General features: G+C 39.2%; 1 protein-coding gene across 2 annotated transcripts in view; it reads left to right on the forward strand.

Moving 5' to 3' along the window:
• Positions 1-843: 843 nt before the first annotated feature.
• LOC122431305 (solute carrier family 22 member 9-like) overlaps positions 844-19,570 on the forward strand; it is a 30,784-nt gene continuing 12,057 nt past the window's right edge. The window contains exons 1-5 of one of the 2 annotated variants that reach the window (XM_043452568.1): positions 844-1,431; positions 2,801-2,904; positions 13,662-13,816; positions 13,919-14,087; positions 17,835-17,958. In XM_043452568.1, coding sequence (XP_043308503.1) covers positions 1,030-1,431; positions 2,801-2,904; positions 13,662-13,816; positions 13,919-14,087; positions 17,835-17,958 — 954 coding nt within the window. In that variant the 5' untranslated portion in view covers positions 844-1,029. The remainder of the gene's footprint in view (positions 1,432-2,800; positions 2,905-13,661; positions 13,817-13,918; positions 14,088-17,834; positions 17,959-19,570) is intronic. The other variant, XM_043452569.1, reaches the window with a different exon arrangement.

Below are 19,570 nucleotides of genomic sequence, written 5' to 3' on the forward strand. Positions count from 1 at the left end.
CTATGGTTTATCCAATTAGTCATTTATGGATGTGAGAGCTGCATCATAAGTGAGGACCAAAGAATTTATGCTTTTGAATTGTGGTGCTGCAAAAGACTCTTGAGAGTCCCGTGGACTACAAGGAGATCAAACCAGCCAATCCTAAAGGAAATCAACCCTGAATATTCATTGGAAGGACTGATGCTGAAGCCGAAACTCCAATACTTTGGACACCGGATATGATGAAATGACTCATCGGAAAAGACTGTGATGCTGGGAAAGATTGAAGGCAAAAGGAGAAGAGGACAACAGGATAAGATGGTTAGATAGAATCACTGACTCAGTGGACATGAATCTGAGCAAACTCTGGGAGATGGTGAAGGAAAGGGATGCCTGGTGTGCTGCAATCCATGGGGTCTCAGAGTTAGACATAACTTAGCAACTGAACAACAACAATTTTCATTGTGTTGATTTTCATTGATCTGATTTGAACTGAAGCAGTTACTGAAAGAGAAGGATTTCATCATATCACTTGTTTTAATTTAACTCAGGATTGTTTTCATTAACTCTTTTAATAAAAATTTAGTATTAACTGAGCAAAAATCTATTTTCACTTCTTTTCACACACAAAAAGTCAAAAAGCACTTAACTTTTGAGTCTCACATATTACACTTTGAAAAGGGACTGTGCACACAATATAAGGTTATTTTAGTTTATTTACTAGAGAATCTACAAATCAAAGTTCAATGCTACTTTGGATACTGCTGGGTAGAAGAATTTTTACAAAGTAAACATGTAACAGATGTGATCATCAACTGCTAGAGTTACTCAGCAAATTATTGATCTCTAATAAATCGCTAATTACTTACCTGACCTTAAAACAACACGGAGAAACAGCTTCCACTATCCTGATGGAAGAGCAAGTTGAGGATAAAGTGTGGCCAGGATCAACACACACTTAGTGTGACGCTGCAGCTGGAAATATTTTTTCCCTTGAACTTTTCTAGATAGTCATTTTGCCTCCTTTTGAGGATCACCAGCTCATCCTTGATGGCCTTTCAAGAACTTCTGGATCAAGTTGGAGGCCTGGGGAGATTCCAGATCCTTCAGATGGTTTTCTTTTGTATCTCTAGCCTCATAGTGTACCCTCACATCCTACTGGAGAACTTCACTGCAGCCATCCCTGGTCATCGCTGCTGGGTCCACATCTTGGACAATGACACTGACTCTGCGAATGACACTGGGACCCTCAGTCAAGATGCCCTCCTGAGAGTCTCCATCCCACTGGACTCAAACCTGAGGCCAGAGAAGTGTCATCGCTTCAGCCACCCCCAGTGGCAGTTCCTTCACCTGAATGGGACCTTCCCCAACATGACTGACTTGGACACAGAGCCCTGTGTGGATGGCTGGATGTATGACCGAAGTTCCTTCTCCTCCACCATCGTAACTGAGGTAAGAGGTCCCATTTGCCTCTTGTGAGTACATGACCTGGGTGTTTAGGGGTAACAGAATAATGAACATGCTTCCAGCCTTTAGTCCCTAGGTAGGTGTTCATCCTTCATCCTTTCAGGGAATCTTAATTGCCTCTCTACTAAATGCCAGGCACCTATATATTTAATGAGTCTAATGAGCTCCAAAATAGAAATGAACCCTTCTATTATACTACTTTTATTCTTGGGATGACCAAAGTCTAAACAAGTAATTTATGTAATGTGTTAAAAATGTTATACCAAGTCAGTGATGCTCATCACTTGGTTGTATATTACAAATATTTAGTAGACTGATGAAAAACTCCATTCCCAGGCTATATTCCAGAGCAGTCATATTACATCTACTGTAAAGTTCTAATCAGTAAAATGTTCAGGTCAGTTCAGTTCAGTCGCTCAGTCATGTCTGACTCTTTGCGACCCCATGAATCACAGCACGCCAGGCTTCCCTGTCCATCACCAACTCCCAGAGATTACCAAAACTCACGCCCATCGAGTCGGTGATGCCATCTAGCCATCTCATCCTCTGTCTCCCCCTTCTCCTCCTGCCCCCAATCCCTCCCAGCATCATGCTCTTTTCCAATGAGTCAACTCTTCGCATGAGGTGGCCAAAGTATTGGAGTGTCAGCTTCAGCATCAGTCCTTCCAATGAACACCCAGGACTGACCTCCTTTAGGATGGACTGGTTGGATCTCCTTGCAGTCCAAGGGACTCACAAGAGTCTTCTCCAAGACCACAGTTCAAAAGCATCAATTTTTTGGCGCTCAGCTTTCTTCACAGTCCAACTCTCACATCCATACATGACCACTGGAAAATGTTACATCGCCTCAAATGATTCCACTCTGTGGCCAAGACTGAGAACTACTCAGTCTGATGTAAACTGGAGATTATTAAAACCAACAGATTTAGGGTATACTTCCCTAAGGAAGTTATGTTTAAATGAGACCTGAATCATAAAAGGTCAACTAATGTAGGAAAAAGAAGCTGAAGAGGGTGATAAAGGCCCCAAATATTGAACTTTGCAAGTAATGTTAAGAAGTTTTGACCAGATTTCCACTGAGAGATTTTTAAGTTTATTTTTAATCAGAGGATAATTGCTTTAAAAAGTTCTGTTGGTTTCTGCCATACAACAATATGAATAAACCTTAAGTATACATATGCCCCTTCCTCTTGAATCTCCCTCCCACCCCCACATCCTACCCCTCTAGGTTGTCACAGAGTACTGGGTTGAGCTCCCCGTGTTATATAGCCGCTTCCCACTAGCTATTTTACCTATGGTAATGAGATTTTAAGCTGCTGTGAAGCTCTGCAGTGACGGTGTGCTTGTCTTTCAGTGGGACCTGGTATGTAAATCTCAGTCACTGATCTCAGTGGCTAAATTCCTAGTCATGAGTGGAATTCTGGTGGGAGGCATCATGTATGGCTCTTTATCAGACAGGTGAGTATCTCTCAATCATAGCTTTCTTTATTCTCAAGTACTTTCAGCTTATGAATTATTCTTTCATTAAGAAATATCTATTTCAACTTAGTTTTATGAAGCATCAATCATAACAATATAGAAGTGTTTTATTTAACTTTGATTAATCATTGTGTTCATACAGTTAAATACTCAAAAAATTACAACAAAAAAAGAATACTTATTTCAATTACTTCAGTATTACAAATACTTCAGTATTCTTGCCTTGAGAACCCCATGAACAGCATGAAAAGGCAAAAAGATAGGACACTGAAAGATGAACTCCCCAGGTCGGTAGGTGCCCAATATGCTACTGGAGATCAGTGAAGAACTAACTCCAGAAAGAATGAAGACACGGAACCAAAGCAAAAACAACACCCAACTGTGGATGTGACTGGTGAGAGAAGCAAGGTGAAATGCTGTAAAGAGCAATATTGCATAGGAACCTGGAATTTAGGTCCATGAATCAAAGCAATCTGGAAGTGATCAGACAGGAGATGGCAAGAGTGAACATCAACATTTTAGGAATCAGCGAACTAAAATGGACTGGAATGGGTGAATTTAACTCACATGACCATTATGTCTGCTACTGTGGGCAAGAATCCCTTAGAAGAGTTGGAGCAGCCATCATAGTCAACAAAAGAGTCCAAAAAGCAGTACTTGGATGCAATCTCAAAAACAACAGAATGATACCTGTTTGTTTCCAAGGCAAACTATTCAATATCACAGTAATCCAAGTCTATGCCCCAATTGGTAATGGTGAAAAAGCTGGAGTTGAGTAGTTCTAAGAAGACCTACAAGACCTTCTAGAACTAACACCCCAAAAAGATGTCCTTTTCATTATATGGGACTAGAATGCAAAAGTGGGAAGTTAAGAAACACCTGGAGTAACAGGCAAATTTGGCCTTGGAGTACAGAATGAAGCAGGGCAAAGGCTAATAGAGTTTTGCCAAGAGAACCCACTGGTCATAGCAAACACCCTCTTCCAGCAACACAAGAGAAAACTCTACACATGGACATCACCAGATGGCCAACACCGAAATCAGATTGATTATATTCTTTGCAGCCAAAGATGGAGAAGCTCTATACAGTCAGCAAAAACAAGACTGGGAGCTGACTGTGGCTCAAATCATGAACTCCTTATTGCCAAATTCAGACTTAAATTGAAGAAAGTGGGGAAAACCACTAGACCATTCAGGTATGACCAAAGTCAAATCCCTTACGATTAAACAGTGGAAATGAGAAATAGATTTAAGGGACTAGATCTGATAGACAGAGTGCCTGATGAACTATGGACAGAGGTTCGTGACCTTGTACAGGAGACAGGGATCAAGACCATCCCCAAGAAAAAGAAAAAGAAAAAAGAAAAATGGCTGTCTGAGAAGGCCTTACAAATAGCTGTGAAAAGAAGAGAAGCAAAAAGCAAAGGAGAAAAGGAAAGATATACCCATTTGAATGCAGAATTCCAAAGAATAGCAAGGAGAGATAAGAAAGCCTTCCTCAGTGATCAGTGCAAAGAAATAGAAGAAAACAACAGAATGGGAAAGGCCAGAGATCTCTTCAAGAAAATTAGAGATACCAAGGTAACATTTCTTGCAAAGATGGGCACAATAAAGGACAGAAATGGTATGGACCTAACAGAAACAGAAGATATTAAGAAAAGGTGGCAAGAATACACAGAAGAACTATACAGAAAAGATCTTCATGACCCAGATAATCACAATGGTGTGATTACTCTCACTCACCTAGAGCCAGACATCCTGGAATGTGAAGTCAAATGGGCCTTAGGAAGCATCACTACAAACAAAGCTAGTGGAGGTGATGGAATTCCAGTTGAGTTATTTCAGATCTTAAAAGATGATGCTGTGAAAGTGCAGCAAATTTGGAAAACTCAGCAGTGGCCATAGGACCGGAAAAGGTCAGTTTTCCTTCCAATCCCAAAGAAAGGCAATGCCAAAAAATGCTCAAATTACTGCACAATTGCACTCATCTCACACACTAGCAAAGTAATGCTCCAACACCTCCAAGCCAGGCTTCAGCAATATGTGAACCATGAACTTCCAGATGTTCAAGCTGGTTTTAGGAAAGGCAGAGGAACCAGAGATCAAATTGCCAACATCTGCTGGATCATTGAAAAAACAAGAAAGTTCCAGAAAAACATCTATTTCTGCTTTATTGACTATGCCAAAGCCTTTGACTGTGTGGATCACCACAAACTGTGGAAAATTCTGAAAGAGATGGGAATACCAGACCACCTGGCCTGCCTCTTGAGAAATCTGTATGCAGGTCAGGAAGCAACAGTTAGAACTGGACATGGAACAATAAACTGGTTCCAAATAGGAAAAGGACTAAGTCAAGGCTGTATATTGTCATCCTGCTTATTTAACTTATATGCAGAGTACATCATGAGAAATGCTGGGCTGGAGAAAGCACAAGCTGGAATCAAGATTTCTGGGAGAAATATCAATAACCTCAGATATGCAAAAGGCACCACCCTTATAGCAGAAAGTGAAGAGGAACTAAACAGCCTCTTGATGCAAGTGAAAGAGAAGAGTAAAAAATTTGGCTTAAAGCTCAACATTCAGAAAACTAAGATCATGGCATCTGGTCCCATCACTTCATGGCAAATAGATGGAGAAACAGTGGAAACAGTGGCTGACTTTATTTTGGGGAGCTCCAAAAGCACTGCAGATGGTGATTGCAGCCTTGAAATTACAAGACGCTTACTCCTTGGAAGAAAAGTTAGGACCAACTTAGACAGCATATTAAAAAGCAGAGACATTACTTTGCCAACAAAGATTTGTCTCGTCAAGGCTATGGTTTTTCCAGTGGTCATGTATGGATGTGAGAGTTGGGCTATAAAGAAAGCTGAGTGCCAAAGAATTGATGCTTTTGAACTGTGGTGTTGGAGAAGACTCTTGAGAGTCCCTTGGACTGCAAGGAGATCCAACCAGTTCATCCTAAAAGAGATCAGTCCTGAGTGTTCATTGGAAGGACTGCTGTTGAAGCTGAAACTCCAATACTTTGGCCACCTGATATGAAGAGCTGACTCATTTAAAAAGACCCTGATGATGGGAAAGATTGAAGGAGGGAGGAGAAGGGGACAACAGAGGATGAGATGGTTGGATGGCATCACTGACTCAATGGACATGAGTTTGGGTAATCTCTGGGAGTTGGTGATGGACAGGGAGGCCTAGCATGCTGTGGTCCATAGGGTCGCAAAGAGTCAGACATGACTGAGCAACTGAACTGAACTGTATTACAATTACAATATTGTGGGACTTACGTAATCTCCCCAGGAATATAGATACACAAATGGAGAATTAATCGATGTGATAAGTGCCATTTTGTCAACACTGAGTTCTGCATACAAGATACAGAAGCAACATCTCCATCAGACCTGGAGGCGTTTCTGGACAGAATTTAGAGAGGGAATGCCATAACATGTAATTTGGAAATTAACAGCTATCTATAGGAACAGAAAGAAGATGTTCCATGACATGGGATTCCACTTCTTTGCAGACATCATATGGCTAAAAGTGTTTTTAGCCTTGGCCATGAGCATTGTATTGATTTGCCCCTACGCTCTGTTAGCTGAATGGTTATGGATGCTCAGAGAATGGTCACCATACCATAGCTACCCATGTGTGATGTGTATAAATCCTATTAAACTAAACATATGGGTACACAACAATGTGTCATTGGTGGTCTATTGAAAAAGTATGCCATAATTTTGATTTTGATTTTTGCAAAAGCAGTTCTCTAAAGATAACTTTGACAACCATACAATTAATCCAATAACTGCTGTTTCAGTATGTATAAGTCCTGTGATAGTGCTTCTGAAACAGACAATCATTGCCACCACTGAAGTATGTCTCCCACAGACATACTGGAGAACTGAGGAGAGTCTTATCATCCATCTGCATAATGGAAACTGCTGCTCAGCTAAGAACTATGAAATTGGAATTAGTGAAGTGAAAGTCGCTCAGTCGTGTCCAACTCTTTGCGACCCCATGGACTATACAGCCCATGGAATTCTCCAGGCCAGAATACTGGAGTGGGTAGCTTTTCCCTTCTCCAGAGGATCTTCCCAACCTAGGGATTGAACCCAGGTCTCCCAAATTGCAGGCAGATTCTTTACCAGCTGAGCCACAAGGGAAGCCCAAGAATACTAGAGTGGGTAGCCTATCCCTTCTCCAGCAGATCTTCCTGACCCAGGAATCCAACCAGGGTCTCCTGCATCACAGGCAGATTCCTTAGCAACTGAGCTATGAAGGAAGTCCCTACGAAATTGGAATGCATCATAATAAATGTAAATTAGAAAACAGCTCAGAATTAGAGTATTCACTTACAAGAAACCTGTAACCCAGGCATCTGTGAAAATGTCATGAGAAAATGCAGAGATCAATATTCTTATTGAGTTATAATTGACAGATACAACTATATATATTTAAAGTGAACAATGTGATATTTTGACATATGAATACATTATGAACTACATTACCTGTATCTATTGAATTGGTCATACTATTTTTATCCTTCTTTCTGTTCACATGGTGTATCACGTTAATGATTGTGTATGTTGAGCCATTCTTGCATCCCAGGGATAAATCCCACTTCCCACTTTATCAGTTCAGTTCAGTTCAGTCACTCAGTCGTGTCCATCTCTTTGTGACCCCATGGACTGCAGCAAACCAGGCTTACCTGTCCATCACCAACTCCTGGAGCTTGCTCAAACTCATGTCCATCGAGTCAGTGATGCCATCCAACCATTTTGTCTTCTGCATCCCCTTTTCCTCCTGCCTTCAGTCTTTCCCAGCAGCAGGGTCTTTTCCAGTGAGTCAGTTCTTCACATCAGGTGGCCAAAGTATTGGAGCTTCAGCTTCAGCATCAGTCCTCCCAATGAATATTCAGGAATGATTTCCTTTAAGATTGATGGGTTTGATCTCCTTGCAGGTCCAAGGGACTCTCAAGACCATCTCCAACACCATAGTTCAAAAGCATCAATTCTTCGGTGTTCAGCTTTCTCTATGGTCCAACTCTCACATCCATACATGACTACTGGAAAAGCCATAGCTTTGACTAGATGGACATTTGTCAGCAAAGTAATGTTTCTGCTTTTTAATATGCTGTCTAGGCTTGTCATAGCTTTTCTTCCAAGGAGCAAGCATCTTTTAATTTCATGGCTAATCACCACCTGCAGTGATTTTGGAGCTCAAGAAAATAAAGTCTGCCACTGTTTCCATTGTTTCCCCCATCTATTTGTCATGAAATCATGGGACAGAGTGCATGATCTTAGTTTTTTTAATGTTAAATTTTAAGCCAGTTTTTCACTCTCCTCTTTCACTTTCATCAAGAGGCTCTTTAGTTTCTCCCACTTTATCAGGGTGTATGATTCTTTAAGTGTACCATTAAATTGAGCTTGCCAATATTTTGTTGCTTCATGGTTGGTTCTTAGTAGGTTGTGTTTCTGGAATTTATCTATTCCTTAAAGGCCATCCAATTTGTTAGCATATAATTATTTGTAGTAATTGCTTATGAGCCTTTGTATTTCTGTGGTATCAGTTTTAATGTCTCCTCTCATTTCTAATTTTATTCATTTGAGTCTTCTCAATATAGAAGTCTATAGTTTTTTGTCAGTCTAGCTAATAGTTTGTCAATTTTGTTAATTTTTTTTAAAAAAAACTTTGCTTTATTGATATTTTCTATTTTCTAATCTCTATTTTATTTATCTCTGCTCTGATCTTTGTTATTTCCTTCCTCTGCTAGCTTTAGGTTTAGTTTTCTAGTTCCTTGAGGTGTAAAGTTGGGGTGCTAATTTAAGTTCTTTCTTTTTTAACATAGGAATTTATTGTTATAAACTGTGTTAAATATTGTTTTAAAATGCCTTTGCTGCATTCCATGACTTTTTTAATGTTGTGCTTCCATTTTCCTTGGTATCATATTTTCATTTCTCTTTTGATTTCTTCTTTGATCCATTGATTGTCCTGGAGAGTGCTGTTTAATTTCATCATGTTTGTGAATTTTCAGTTTCTCTTTGTTATTAATTTCAAATTTTATAATAAATAACTTCCAATTTCCAAAGTGGTTGGAAAATATACTCGATATGATTTTATTGTTGTTCAGTTGCTAAGTCATGTCCAACTCTGAGACCCCATGGACTGTAGCACACCAGGCTTCCCTGTCCTTCACTCTTCCAGACATTATTTCAATCCTCTTAAATTTGTTAAAGCTTATTTCATGGCCCAACTTTTGACCTATCTTCTCTGTGCACTTGAGAAGTATGTATATTCTGCAATTGTTACATGGGATGTTCTATATAGTCTACTAGGTTCCTTTAATCTAAAGTGTAGTTCATATTTTCTATTTCTTCCTGGTTTATTTTTAGGAAACTACTCCTGTCTAAGAATTTATCCATTTCTTCCAGGTTGTCCATTTTATTGGCAAGTAGTTGCTTGTAGTATTCTTTTATGATCTTTTGTATTTTTGTGGTGTCCTTTGTAACTTCTTTTTCATTTCTAATTTTATTGATTTGAGTCCTCTCTCCTTTTTCTTTGATGAGTCCAGTGAAAGGCTTATCAATTTTGCTTATCTTTTTGAACCAGCTCTTAATTTTATCTTTGCTATTGTTTTCTTCAATTCTGTTTTATTTATTTCTCCTCTGATCTTTATGATTTTTTCCTTCTACTATCTTTGGATTTTGTTTGTTCTTCTTTCTCTAGTTGCTTTAGGTGTAAGGTTAGGTTATTAATTTGTGATTTTTCTTGCTTACTTAAGCAAGGTTGTATTGCTATAAACTTCCCTCTTAGAACTGATTTTTCCATAGGATTTGGATTGTGATGTTTGTTTTCAGATGACATGATGCTATACATATCATGATTTGATGTTTGTTTGCAGATGACATGATTTCTATACATATAAAATCCTAAAGATGCTACAATAAAACTACTAGAGCTCAGCAATGAATTCAGTAAAGTTGCAGGATACAAAATTAATACACAGAAATCTGTTGCACTTCTATATTCTAACAACAAAAGAACAGAAAAAGAACAGAATTGAAGACCTATACTCTGAAAACTATAAGACCCTTATGAAAGAAATTGAAGATGATACAAATAGATGAAAATATATACTATGTTCTGGGATTGGAAGAATCAATATTGTCAAAAATGACTATACTAGCTAAGGCAATCTACAGATTTAATGCAACCCCTATCAAATTATCAATGGCATTTCTCACAAACTAGAACAAAAAAATCTTAAAATGAGTATGGAAACACAGAAGATCCCAAACAACCAAAGTAATCTTGAGAAAGAAAAATGGAGCTGGAGGAATCAGCTGTGGTCATCAAAACAGTATGTTACTAGTACCAGTAGATAGACAAATAGATCAATATGGAGCAGGATAGAAAGTCCAGAAATAAACCCACACACTTAGGTTCAATTAATTTACAACAAAGAAGGCAAGACTATACAATAGAGGGAAGACATAAATGGTGCTTGGAAAGCTGCACAGCTCCATGTTTTTTAAAAATGACATTAGAACATTTTTCTAATACCATACACAAAATATAAAATCAAAATGGATCAAAGACCTAAATGTAAGACTGAAAACTATAAAACTCTTAGAGGAAAACATAGGCAGAACACTCTTTGACATAAATCACAGCAATATCTTTTTTGAGCCATATCCTAGAGTAATGGAAATAAAAGCAAAAGTCAGCAAATGAGACCTAGTCAAACTTAAAAGCTTTTGCACAGCAAAGGAAACCATAGACAACATAAAAAGACAACCTTTGGGATGGGAGAAAATATTTGCAACAGATGCAACCAACAAGAGATTAGTCTACAAAGTTTACAAACAGCTCATGTGTCTCAATATCAAAGAAGCAAACAATCAAACAATGGGCAGAAGACCTAAATAGACATTCCTCCAAAAAGACATACAGAGGGTCAGGAGGCACATGAAAAGATACTCAACATCGCTAATTATTAGAGAAATGCAAGTCAAAACTAAAATAAGATATCGCCTCACACTGGTCAGAATGTGTAGTCTTAGTCAGTCAGTCGTATCTGACTCTTTGCAACCCCACGGATTGTAACCTGCCAGGCTCCTCTGTCCATGTGATTCTCCAGGCAAGCATACTGGAGTGGGTTGCCATTCCCTTCTCCAGAGGCCTTCCCAACCCAGGTCTCCTGCATTGCAGGTAGATTATAGTCAAAACAGCCATCATCAAAAAATCTACAAACAATAAATGCTGGAGAAGCTGTAGAGAAAAGAAAACCCTCCTACACTGTTGATGGGAATGTAAATTGGTATAGCCACTATGGAGAATAGTGAGGAGGTTTCTTTAAGAACTAAAAATATAGCTATAATAGGATCTAACAATCTCACTCCTGGGCATACATCTGGAGAAAAACACTGTTCAAAAGGGTACATGCTCCCCTGTGTTCATAGAGCACTATTTACAATAACCAAGATGTGGAAACAACTTAAATGTCCATCAACTGATGAATGGATAAAGATGTGATTCATATATACAATGGAATATTACTCAGCAATTAAAAAGAATGATAATGCCATTTGTAGCAATGTTGATGGACCTGGAGATTATCATATTAAGTGCAGTTAGTGATACAGAGAAAGACAAATATATGATATTGCTAATATGCGGAATCTTAAAAAAAATATACAAATGAACTTATTCACAAAACACTGACTTAGAGAATGAACTTATGGTTACCAGTGGGGAAGGGTTGGAGGGAGGGATAGACTGGGAGAAAAAATATATAGTTCAAATCATTATTTCCTATTGATTTGCCATTTCCATTTTCCACTGTTGAAAGTGGTATTGAAGTCCCCTGCTATTATTGCACTACTGTCTATTTCTGCCTTCGGATTCTTAATATTTGCTCTTAATATTTTAATTTAATTTATTTAATTAATTCTTAATATTTTGCCCTTTTCTTAATTTCTCTTTCTCTTTCTCTTCTTCTTCTGGGACTTCCATAATGAGAATAGTGTTTTATTTGTTGGTGTTCATAATCCAACAAGCATTCTGTACTCTCTTTAAAATTTTTTTTTTGTTCTTCTCTGACTGGAAAATTTCAAATGACTAGTCCTTGAGTTCATAGATTTTTCCTCCACTTTATACATCTTTTGTTGGTGCTCTGTATATTGTTTCACTTATTGTATTCTTCAGCTTTAGTATTTGGTTCATTTTTATCATTTCTAGCTCTCAGTTCAACTTCTCATTTTGTTCATGTATTATTTTCTTAATGTCATTGAATTGCCAACCTGCATTCTCTTGTAGCTCATTGAGTTTCCTTAAGACAGTTTCCTTGAATTCTTCATGAAGCAGTTCAAAGACATCCATTTATTAGAGGTCAGTTGTTGGAAAACTATTCTGTTTCTTTGTTGGTGTCATGTTTCCTTGATCTTTTATGTTTCTTGTAGTGTTGCATTGATATATGCACATTTCATGGAACAATTACCTCTTCCAAACTTTGTAGACTAGATTTGTTGGAGAAAGACCTTCACTTGTGGGGGAATGAGCAGGTACCAGCTGGGTGGGGTGTGCCAACTCCAGCTGTGAGGAAGGTCCAGTAGTGTAGTCTCCATGCAGCTCCACCAAGTGAGGGCTGCGTTGGTAGCAGCCCTCTAATATTATTGGTGCAAGGGCTGTTTGGGGTATGGATGCCTACCACATCTTTCCTCAGAGCATGCTTGTCATTTTACCCTTAATAGGAGGTGTAATTGATGTTGCAAGGTTCATAGCCTGCACTGAATGTTGGGTAGATCTTCCTCTTTGCTCCGTGACTGTCATAGCCCTGTCAGGGGTGGGATCTAATCCCCAGTTGTTGGAATAGAAGCCCTAAGGGTCAGATTCCATAAGGTTCCATTGCCCTTAAGTGCAAGCTTTGTGCCAAAGGAAGTGAGTGCTATAGCAAGTGGGGCCCATGTGATCACAGTGAACTTATGTACCTCCCATGCAGGCATTCACAGTTCTGCCCCAGTAGCAGCCCAAATTTTCATCCCTTCTCTGTGTGTTCATCCTAACATAGCACTATAGTGGCTCTGGGAGCTGGGGTGTGGCAGCTGCAGGAATCAAGGTGGCTGCCCTGCTGCCTGGGACTTGGGGGGGCTGCCTCTTTAAATCCCTCTTTTGAAATATTTGTTTCTGTGTTTCTTCCTTCTCCATCTTATCAAACTCCTCTCAGAATTTTCTAAGTCCCCCTGCTTTTGTCATGACTGTCTTCTATATTGTTTTAGAAGGAAACCTGTTGCCCAAAGCCCACACACCCAAAGTCAGCAAGGAGGGTCTCATATGCCAGCCACTGTGATGGATTTATTCCACAGGTGTTGCTTTCAAATAAGTTCTGTTGTAAACCATGTGGGCCTAGATTGGCAAGTACAACTTTAGATTCCCTGAGTGTAGGTTTTGTACAGAATCCTTATGCTAAAGGCATGTGTTAGTAGAAGGGACAGTTCTGATATTTTAAAATTCCAAAATATTGCAACCTGCCTAAATGGTTTGAATTGGTGTCAACCCAATACTAGTAACAGAATGGGAGAAGAGGCTTTGATACATTCAGTTTCTGTTTACACACGGGAAGTTTGCTTCTCAGATCTGCCATTTATTATTGATTCTTTAAGGATTCAAAGTGCTTTCTTTTTGCTAGTTTTTACAAGAGGTTGTTATCGTTCCTATAGCCTAATCTGGTGCTTTCTTTCTCAGGTTTGGGAGGAAGTTTATAATCAGGCTGTGTTTCCTCCAGCTTGCCATTGCTGACACCTTTACAGTCATTGCCCCCAACTTCCTCATTTACTGCTCACTACGTTTCTTGGCTGGAATGGCTGCTACGTGCCTCCTGACAACTAATGTTTTGCTCAGTAAGTCAATGCTTTGTATCTTCAGGGTTTTCCAAGTCTTAACTCTGACCTTGAGATTCCATGTTTATTTGAATTAAAAACTCCGCTTGTGTTTTCTTTCAGCACTGGAATGGACAGAGCCCCGATTCCAAGCCATGGCAACTACACTGTTGATGGCGGCCACTAGTCTGGGACAGACAATCTTGGGAGGCCTGGCTTTTGCCATTCGAGACTGGCACACTCTCCAGCTAGTGATGTCTGCACCAGTCTTTGTTTTATTTCTGACCTCAAGGTATGAGCCTTCTTTACTCCTTTGTCTTGTGAGAGTCTGGGGTGAGAATGTACACGGAATCAGATACAAGAATTCTGTTTGGTCCTGGTCTACAGCTAAGTATTGAAGAAGGAAATGGCAACCCGCTCCAGTATTCTTGCCTGGAAAATTCCATGGACAAAAGCCTAGTAGGCTACAGTCCACGGGGTCGGAAAGGGTCGGACATGACTGGGTGACTTTCACTTCACTTCATACCTGAGTATGTACTCTTCTTATATGCGCCCCATGTACAATTCGAGATGCAAAACAGGCAGACTTGCCAGGTAAAGTTAAGGCCATTCAATGCAATTTGAATTTAACATAACCAGCTAATATTTTTGTGAAATTATATCCCAAATATTGTAAGGTACATAATTATACTGCAATTTGTTCGTGATTTATATGAAATTTCTAGCTGGGTTCTGTATTTTTGTTTGCTACTGAATAAAACAAAAGAAATCCCATTATATTAAAATTTCAAACAAGCAACAAATAATTTTTTATCTAAAATATTGCATGGGGCATAGTTCTAATAAAAAATTTACATTTTTTACTTGAAGTTCAAATTTAATTAGGCACACTATTTTTACATGCACACATGTAAATCCATGGCTGATTCATGTCAATGTATGGCAAAAACCACTACAATATTGTAAAGTAATTAGCCTCCAACTAATAAAAATAAATGAAAAAACAAATTAATAACTCCTTGGAAAAAAAATAAAAAATAAATAAAATATTGCATGGGGCATAGTTCTAATACAAAGTTTACCTTTTTTACTTGAAGTTCAAATTTAATTAGGCACACTATTTTTACATGCTAAAACCAGCAACCCTAAAGACAGAGGATAGCAAAGAATCTTCTTCTGGGAATTCTGAGTCTTTTGCAGTCTTTCCATCCTTACTAATGAGACTTAACAAGTATGATGCAAACAGAATTGCTACAAAAATATTATCCCTACAGAGTGAAACATCTGAAGGTGAGCTAGCCTCCATTACAATCTGTGATTATAGGTATCACTTTGTAAAAAAAATTATGTGATACAGAAGATATGGACATTTTTCATTTTTTTAACTGATGTTGGAGAGAGGAATGGGAAGCAAATTCACCTCCACAACTATGTAAAGGAAAAGCAGCATGGTTCCTCTAGTTTAAATTAAGTCAGATTGGATCAGTTCAGTTCAGTTCAGCCACTCAGTCATGTCTGACTTTTCACAACCCCGCGGACCACAGCACACCAGGCCTCCCTGTCCATCACCAACTCCCAGAGTTTATTCAAATTCATGTCCATTGAGTTGGTGATGCCATCCAACCATCTCAACCTCTGTCGTCCCCTTCTCCTCCTGCGCTCAATCTTTCCCAGCATCAGGGTCTTTTTAAATGAGTCAGCTCTTCACATCAGGTGGCCAAAGTATTGGAGTTTCAGCTTCAACAGTAGTCCCTCCATTGAACAATCAGGACTGATCTCCTTTAGGGTGGACTAGTTGGATCTCCTTGCAGTCCAAGGGACTCTCAAGAGTCTTCCCCAACACCACAGTTCAAAAACACCAATTCTTCAGCGCTCAGCTTTCTTTATAGCCCAACTCTCACATCCATACATGACCACTGGAAAAACCATAGCCTTGACGAGACAAATCTTTGTTGGCAAAGTAATGTCTCTGCTTTTTAATATGCTGTCTAAGTTGGTCATAACTTTCCTTCCAAGGAGTAAGCGTCTTTTAAGCCATTTCAAGGCTGCAGTCACAATCTGCAGTGATTTTGCAGCTCCCAAAAATAAAGTCAGTCACTGTTTCTGCTGTTTCCCCATCTATTTGCCATGAAGTGATGGGCCCGGATGCCATGATCTTAGTTTTCTGAATGTTGAGCTTTAAGCCAACTTTTTCACTCTCCTCTTTCACTTTCAACAAGAGGCTCTTTAGTTCTTCACTTTCTGCCATCACAGTGATGTCATCTGCATATCTGAGGTTATTGACCTTTCTCACAGCAATCTTGATTCCAGCTTGTGCTTCCTCCAGCCCAGCGTTTCTCATGATGTACTCTGCAAATAAGTTAAATAAGCAGGATGACAATATACAGCCTTGACTTACTCCTTTTCCTATTTGGAACCAGTTTGTCCAGTTCTAACTGTTGATTCCTGACCTGCATACAGATTTCTCAAGAGGCAGGTCAGGTGGTCTGGTATTCCCATATCTTTCAGAATTTTCCACAGTTTGTGGTGATCCACACAGTCAAAGGCTTTGGCATAGTCAATAAAGCAGAAATAGATGTTTTTCTGGAACTCCCTTGCTTTTTCAATGATCCAACGGATGTTGGCAATTTGATCTCTGGTTCCTCTGCCTTTCCTAAAACCAGCTTGAACATCTGGAAGTTCATGGTTCACATATTGCTGAAGCCTGGCTTGGAGAATTTTAAGCATTACTTTACTAGCGTGTGAGATGAGTGCAATTGTGAGGTAGTTTGAGCATTCTTTGGCATTGCCTTTCTTTGGGATTGGAATGAAAACTGACCTTTTCCGGTCCTATGGCCACTGCTGAGTTTTCCAAATTTACTGGCTTATTGAGTGCAGCACTTTCACAGCATCATCTTTTAGGATTTGAAATAGCTCAGATTGGATGGTTTTTTATCATTTGTTCTATGTGAACTCTGAGAGTCCCTTGGACAGCAAGGAGATCAAACCAGTCAACTTAAAGAAAATCAACTCTGAATACTCATTGGAAGGACTGATGCTGAAACTGAAACGCCAATACTTTGGCAACCTGATGCAAACAGCTGACTCATTGGAAAAGCCCCTGATGCTGGGAAAGATTGAAGACAGAAGAAAAGGATTACAGAGGATGCGATGGTTGGATGGCATCACCAATGCAATGAACATGAATTTGGGCAAAGTCCAGGAGATGGAGGAGGACAGGGAGGCCTGGCGTGCTGCAGTCCATGGGGTCACAAACAGGCAAACACAGCTTGGCAACTGAACAGCATGCACAACTTTGCCCTTCTCTTAAAAAGACTCAGGAATGGCAATTACACGCCTCCCCCTAAGAAGGCTGTTCAGAAGAAGATTATTGTCTGAAAATGACTCTCCCTCAGAGAAATGATTACAGATATATTAATAATATAGTGACGTGAGTTCATTTAGACTGGAGGATGTAGTCTCTGTCAGGCTCACCCATTATGTCACTACATCCTCATGACAGTTCTACAGAGTATATGGGAGACTGCCTCCTTGTTACACAGATGATAAAATCAAGGCAGCTGTAAGTAACTCACTTATGTAGCCAGATTCCATCATAACTGGTAGGAGCAGGAGCGATTCCAAACTGTGTGAGCCTTTGGCATACATAAATCACTCAAGGGCCCTTATTTTAGAAAAATGACACATTATGAGGAGACATTTTTTGTGCCCTTACAAGAACCTTGGCAAAGGCCTGTACAAGTAAGGATCCCTCATGTTTCAGCTTCATGAGCTCCCTGGTAAATTTGCCTCTGGTTGAGAAGGGAGTCAATATGACTCCAGCCTGCAATCTCAATAGTGAAGGTAAACTGCACAGAGAGGTCATCTCATTTTCCCCTAGTTATGGTACAAGAGAATGTAAGTTTATAAATTTTGGTATAATCCAACAAGTGGTAGGCATCAGACTGGAGGGGAAAGGCATCTCTGGACAAAGGCTATGTGCAAAATGGGCAAGTGAGAGATGACTACACTGTTGTCCTACTCTTTTTTTTTTTTTTAGGTGGCTGATAGAATCTGCTCGGTGGTTGATTATTATAGACAAACCCCAAAAGGGCTTAAAGGAACTTCAAAAAGCGGCACACAGAAATGGAAGGAAGAATGCTGGAGAAACCCTAACCATGGAGGTGAGGAGGCTGGGAGCTGGCTACAGAATGCAAGAAAAACATATATGCTATTCTTTATATTATCTATATGTCATATATATCATTCATATCCATAAGAGGAAGGGAAAGTAAGATCACAGTGGTGGTTATGAGGCTTCTTACCTCACTGTCCAGTTTCTCAACAAGTATCAACATTGTTTGTGTTGGCCTTGGCACAGAACACGTTGCTGCTAAAACTAGACACAGATATTTTACTTAACAGAGGAAAAGAGTACTAATTATTAACAACTGGAAAGACTGAGCATTGGTCACACATTAACTTGGTAAGGGAAAGTAATCAAAGTTAATTTACTCTTTACAGTTCAATGTTCTGATCGCCTTTTTTCAGGGCAACAAGACCAGAAGGAAAGGTTCATGACTGTGCAAATAGAGCATGTGGAGCTTCATATTTCTGTTCGTTAACTCACAAATACTTTGATCCATGCTATCTACTTAATGCCTACCTATGGCAAGTTTGGTTCTATCCCTGGAATTCTGACAGTGAACACAACAATACAAATCTCTGTTTTGTGAAAGTGACAGTCAACTTACCACAAGTCCCAAGGGTAAAACTGACTAGGTATGCCTCAAAGAAGTGATTTTCTTTTTTATTTTCCTCCCTAGCTAAGTAAAACATTGTAGACCATTAAGTGACTCATTCATCATATCATGCACATACATAAAATACTTAACAAAAGATTAGTGTGTGAGACATGTTACTTGGTCATGAATAACAGAATAAGCCAGAATCCCAGCCTTCAAGAATCTTTCATATAGATATGAGGGGGAAAGTAACAGATATTTTTTAGTCTAAATGTTTGCAATGATAGGAGATAGAAAGATTTCTATTGAAGACCCTGAAAAAAGAGTCTACCTTCATTTTATTGGAAAAAAAATTAATAATTAGCTGGTTCAAGAAGAGAAATGCAACTTTTCTGGAAGCATATTCAATGACATATCTAATGAAAATTTTTATACTCCCAAAAGAAAGCAGAGGCTCTTTTTAAAAGAGATTTGAATAAGGAGAAGCAAAATGCTTCTGAGAGTTAAGATTCTACTGAAGATGGGGGAAAGGAATCAAAACATGCTCAGTTTTGTCTGGCTCTCTGCAGCTCCATGGACTGTAGCCCGTCAGGCTCCTCTGTCCATGAGATATTCCTGGCAAGAAAACCAGAGTGGGTTGCCATTTCCTTCTTCAGGGGATCTTCCTGACCCAGGGATTGAAGCTGTGTCTCTTACGTCTCCTGCATTGGCAGGAGAGTTCTTTACCACTGAGCCACCTGGGAAGAAATCAAAGTTTCTCCCAAAATGAATCCATTACACAGAGATAATACCCCTGAGGGTCCTTGACATGATGGAGAATATGTTGGTACATGCTTTCAAAATAAAAAAGAAAACCTCTAAATTGGTGTTGACCTACGGTTCTTTTAAAACTGCATTGATAGAACTCTATCTCATACAAAATTAGATTTTACCAACTTACTTCTGAGGAACTATCTTTATAGTCAAGCCCAAATCTGACATTTTGCCTACCAGTTTGGCCCAGTACAGAGAATGAAAGATTTGATCTTACAAGGGCCAGGCACATAACAAA

This window comes from Cervus canadensis, chromosome 29, assembly GCF_019320065.1.
Source record: "Cervus canadensis isolate Bull #8, Minnesota chromosome 29, ASM1932006v1, whole genome shotgun sequence".
NCBI classification, from domain to species: domain Eukaryota; kingdom Metazoa; phylum Chordata; class Mammalia; order Artiodactyla; family Cervidae; genus Cervus; species Cervus canadensis.